At 49.0% G+C, this 5,296-nt stretch overlaps 2 protein-coding genes across 2 annotated transcripts; both read right to left on the bottom strand.

Moving 5' to 3' along the window:
- Positions 1-721: 721 nt before the first annotated feature.
- TEOVI_000875200 (Retinal Maintenance, putative) lies at positions 722-1,663 on the bottom strand (the record flags this gene model as incomplete). The annotated part of the gene is made up of 1 exon (XM_067223202.1): positions 722-1,663. One exon carries the CDS (start codon positions 1,661-1,663, stop codon positions 722-724), a length of 942 nt encoding a protein of 313 aa, XP_067079303.1.
- A 1,428-nt stretch (positions 1,664-3,091) lies between these two features.
- On the bottom strand, positions 3,092-5,170 carry TEOVI_000875100 (protein kinase, putative; the record flags this gene model as incomplete). The annotated part of the gene is made up of 1 exon (XM_067223201.1): positions 3,092-5,170. One exon carries the CDS (start codon positions 5,168-5,170, stop codon positions 3,092-3,094), a length of 2,079 nt encoding a protein of 692 aa, XP_067079302.1.
- Between the last annotated feature and the right edge of the window lie 126 nt (positions 5,171-5,296).

Genomic DNA, 5,296 nt, shown 5'->3' with positions numbered 1-5,296 from the left:
AAAAAAAAAAGAACTTCCGTAGCCCCTTTTTTGTTTGTTTGTTTGTCACCGGACCGCACGAAAAAAAAAAAAAGTGGAAAGGAAGATGAACAATATCGGCGAAAGGCAAAATGAACGAGGGACAAATAACCAGCCCCAAATTAAGGTGGTAAGGCGAGAAAGACGGGTCGATAGCGCCGCTATAGGAGCGAGGCGCAGGTCGTCCACACAGATTCAATCATCCAAACACAGAAAGACAAAGTGTAAAAAGAAGTTTAAGCACCTGCAAAGAAAATTTAAAGCACGCTGAAGCAAAATGGAGAGGCGCGGGCGACCAAACCACACAAATACAGAGACTCCCACCCAGGTATAATCGGCGGAAGAAAATAAAAGGGGTTAAAGGGAACTGGACGAAAATAGTGGACCTACTTCACTTTCCTTTTCTGGAAAACTGACGACAACTCTCACCGCTCCACACCTCACCGTTCCAACAAAGGGGAACAGTTTGTTATGTAATGCATCATGGGTGTTTATCAGTATGTACACACATAATCCCCATTAGTACAACCTTCCAACTGGCTTACATATACGTTAGTTTATAAATATAGGTGTAGGTGTGCATTTCCCCCTCCCTAACGCTACTACGTTAGTTTAGGCTGACACCCTTCTTTTCATTCGCCATAGCTCTTCATTACCCCCTCCTTCTTTCTTCAACGCGCCTACAGGACAATTGGCCGATCAATTAATGCTTTGGCACGTGTCCCCCACACACCCAAAGAGGTGGCCGGCGCTTTTCACCACTGATGAGGGGAAGTTGCGTTGCGAAACAACATGTTAGCTCCTTTCCAACAAACTTTGTGTGATCTGTAACTCGTGTGTCTATGACCTCCTGGGCGCACTTTACGGTCAACCAAGAGCATTGACAGCAATATGCAGCGGAATCGGGGCATGTTTTCAAAACAGTATTTTGCTCTCCTCTACGCATTTGCCCAACGGGAAGTGAACTAGCCAGACGACTCCAATCGGGATAAAAATTCCTAACTGTTAGGTACAAATCCATTTTACCCTCTTCGTCGTCCCACTCCGCATCTTGGAGGCGAATAACAGTGTAGTTGCACTTACGGCAAAGAATAAATGGACAGCCGCCCTTTCGACCGTCCTCATCTGCTGTCTTGTCTGTGCAGCCATTTCCAGCGTCCGCTTTAAGTGCGTGAAAGGCACCCTTGCGAAGCAGCAGTTGCTCATTTGAGGAACATTTGTCATATTTCCCCTCTCCTGTCAGAAGCAGCTGCGCAACAGAGGGGTGACGGAGCTCCCCTGAGCCGACATTTGTTACAAAGCATTTGCTGTTACATGCCATGCTCATGTTGCCTGGGGTGGGAGGAAAAGGAACGGTATGGCGACCTCCCATGACAGTTTCCTCCACACTCTCGTCGCTGTCGTCAAAATCTTCTCCTCTTCCGTCCCCAACGTTTGCTGTTGTTGAGGCTGCTGCTTCTAAGCTAACCGAAGTTCCCCGGTTTCTTGTTGTTGTTTCGGCCTCGCTGTTCGCTTCGTCGGTGTCATCCCAGTTTGATTGAGAGGCAGGGGGTTCGCATGCAGCTCCACCCTTCCCCTCAGGTGGTGCACGCCCATCCTCCTTCTTAGGGAACAGTTCTTCAATTAAATCATCCACGTCCGACATGAAGAAGGCGTGCGCTGTTGGGGATTGGCGACAAGGCAAATGGATGTGCGTACCCTTTAGAAATCAATAGTTAAATATATAGCTCTATATATTTCTATATATTTAAGTATATGTCAGATGTGTAGATGTACAACGTTTGCTTGTGGGATAGGATGAACAAATAATTTCCCTTCCCGCCAACGCGTGATCGGCAAATTATTTTCTCCTCTGCACTTTCCTGCTGGTGAGACTGCTCGACTGAATGAAAGCCTCGCTACCCTTATATATACAGGTTTCTCCTCCCGGTGTTGCTAGAGTCACTCTTCCTTTACTTTACTTAAATCTATTTCCACTCCCGCTAAGAAAGAAGGGGCCGCGAATAGAAAAAGGCTGAAAATGATTGCTCTTCCTTTTCCCTATCAAGGACAGATGTACACATACTACACACCACATGTTATGCAAACACAGACATATGTATATGCTTGTACCCCCTTTTGTGATGGAAACGTGATCGTTTTCCCCGTTTGTGGCTCACCTTACAATTCACCCGTGGGACCGACAGTCACCACCACCACCCCTCCCTCTGATTTAATACTTCATTCCCTCTCCCATTCCCCACCTCATCTCCACCTCTACATACTGTGTTAGACAAGACCGGGATGAAACGCACCACCCATCCTAAAAGCCTAATGGAAGCAAATGACGACCCAAAGAAACAAGAAAAGGAAGAAAAAAAAACAAAAAACAAAGGAACGGAAGAGGAAGAGGAAAGAACGGTACAACCTCTCTTCCTCTCCATCCCAAGTATTATACTGAGGGCAGCGCCACTAACAACCACTTCAACTAGCGTAAAATTAACGTGGGTCTGCAAGAGTGTAAACACCACATGACAACGGGAGAGTACGCACGTGGAGAGACCAGTGATAGAATGCCTGTCACCCCCTCTTCTCCCTCCCTCCCTCCCTGAGGCACACACACACACACACATGCACGCTCTGTGAGCTGAATTGAAGCTCGTTGCACCACCTTTTCCCTTCACACGTCAATTCCTCAATAACTGTTGTTTGCCAGCGCAATCCGTGCGGTGTTGCGCATTGATTCGACAAAATAAAAGGGAAAGCGAGTATATGAAAGGGAGTGGAAAGGGAGAAGGTAAAATTATAAGCACGAATGAAAAATGGAAAAGAAATCGATAAGCAAAGCGGCGGTGCGAAATGAAGGCCACTCGAGTCTAGCGGTTCGGGAACGAAAGAAAGTGGAAAGATCAAACAAAGGGAGATAACCTAAGTGTGCAGTAGCGATATTCACCTAAATATGCAACCTTCAACGTGCATCCCATGCGATGGGCGGCATGCTTTCGCCGCTCCCCCCCTCCTCTTGCCTGGTTATACCCTTAGCCTCTTCAAACCCTGTCAATGTGGCACACCCATATGGACAAGCCATGCGCTTTCACATGCAATGGCATGTACAGGTAGACCCCTCTTTTCTTCTTCGTTTTCCTACTGATCCTTCCGCTCTGACCAACTTGTTGTCATTCTGCACAGTCGGCGAGCGGGAAGGAATGCTCTTTGTTTCTAACGTTGCCCCCTGTTTAGCCTCCCGTTGAAAAGGAGGCGGTGGCTCAGGTGATGCGGAATGCCCCCGTGTATTTTGTATGCCCCCTATCGCCACATGGGCCACAGCCTGGTCGGGGGGCCCTCGACGTCTATTCCGTGGTGAACTTTCCACTTCACATGGTGAGAAGGTGGAACCTACATCCAAATCTTCGGAAACTTCTAATGTCGCATGCCTCTCCTTACACCTGTCCCTGTTGGCAGCACCTCCCCTTCTCTTCTTTTTTCGCCGACGGTTATTGCCGCCATTCTTTGCAAGGGGTGCCGGAGGTAGAGGTGGAGGAGGAGGAGGAGGAGGATTCGTAGGTGACACTGACAGGGCCGTTGCATCATTCATACCACCGTCACACCTGGTTATGTCAAGTGAGACATGAATGTCGCTCATTCTAATGTTACTCCGCAACTCCTCCTGTCTTGTCGATCCAGGTATATATTTATCCTCATTTTCACCAATGTGCGGCGAGGGGGGCATGAGGCGGCCTGCAGATGTGGGTCGCTTAACAGCAGCGTTTGCGGCGTTTGGTGGGGGCATGAACCGACGTGAAGGCGGTGGCGGTGGCAATAATCTGCCCTTTGGAGACGATTCTTTGCTTGTAAATTTCTCTATGAAACACCCACTATCCACATCATTGACACAGCTTGTGGTCTCACTATTGAGCGACCCTGTTGAACTGAGGGGGACGTCATCGGGTGGTGTATCCTCTTCTTCTGGTTCCCAGTCGAGGCGTTGGTTTCGAGGGTAGCCACCACGTTCCATAGCCCGCTCCATTAGGGAGAATAACATATCATACTTTGGTTCGTCCTCGTATTTGAGCGTCTGAAGGTGTTCCAGGAATGGCCCGAACTCCTGTGGTAGGTTTTTGATCAGTTCCGGTCCAATAACTTGTTCCTTGCATTCTCCAATATCCTCCTTTTCCTTGTGCTTACGCCACGGAAGAGTTCCCGTGATGAATTCGATGAGCATAAACAATAAACTCCATATGTCGTCGACGCGGCCTAGTTCCTGCTGTCGGTGCGACGCCAGGGAGGCATACCTACTTGTCCCACGGAATCCAGCGTTGGCTCGCGGTGGTCTCACCTCGCCAGTAGGGCGGCGGAAGCGGCGCGCTAACCCAAAGTCGACAATATAACACTGCCGAGGGTCGGAAGAGCCACCTAAACCGATAACAAAGTTAGAGGGCTTGACGTCACGATGGACGATACCCAACTCGTGTACACCCTGTATGCACTTCAAACACGATATTCCAAGATGGAGTGTGGTGTGGATACTGAACATGCATTGCGGAGTGCTACGGCGGAGATCCGCAAGATTTGGCCCTAACCGCTGCATAACTATGAAGTTCATTCCCGCAGAGTTTCCGCTGCCTAGGTAGCGCGCGACATAGGGACAGGGTTGCATCTTCTTCAGTGCTGCTGCCTCCACTCGCAAAACATTTTTGTTTTCCTGTTCCACTTTGATGCAAACTTCCTCGCCTGAAGTCGTAGGGAGGTCTGTGAGTCCATGGGAGGATGCCCCATGCGCCAGATCCAGATCCTCGCTACGAGCACTGCTCCTGTCAACTTCTACGGCAGTAAACGTTTCGCCAAATGAACCCGCGCCAATCCTGCCAGTAACGACCCATTTCTTTAGTCGCATCCCTATTGTGACCCTCGTCTTGGCAGCTTTAGGAGCCGGTTTACGCGGTGGGCTATGTGCACTGACTTTTGCAGATTTATTGCTGCCGCCATCTTTTCCCGCATCATCACCGTTCTTACCCGAGCAACGCGCGCTGTTCCCCCTTTCGTCACCAGCCATGCTACTCGGAGGCACCGAATTCGTCATCAGACGATTGAGAGACCGGTTTCCCTGTGCGTTCATCAATCCAGCCGCTACGTATCGTTTATTGTCAACTAAACCGAGTAGCGTTCTGTTCATGGCCTTATCAGGGCCTTCGGTGCCGAAAAACTTCAAGAATATGTATACGTGTAGGTTCAAAGTGGTGTTTGATTTGGTTATTCGTATTAGTTGGGTGGGGTTGAGAAAAAAGAAAAGAATAAAATA

Source organism: Trypanosoma equiperdum (genome assembly GCF_001457755.1).
Source record: "Trypanosoma equiperdum strain OVI genome assembly, contig: ctg_1788, whole genome shotgun sequence".
NCBI lineage: Eukaryota > Euglenozoa > Kinetoplastea > Trypanosomatida > Trypanosomatidae > Trypanosoma > Trypanosoma equiperdum.
Note: the sequence above shows the minus strand (reverse complement) of the source record. Positions and strands in the feature narration are given on the sequence as shown.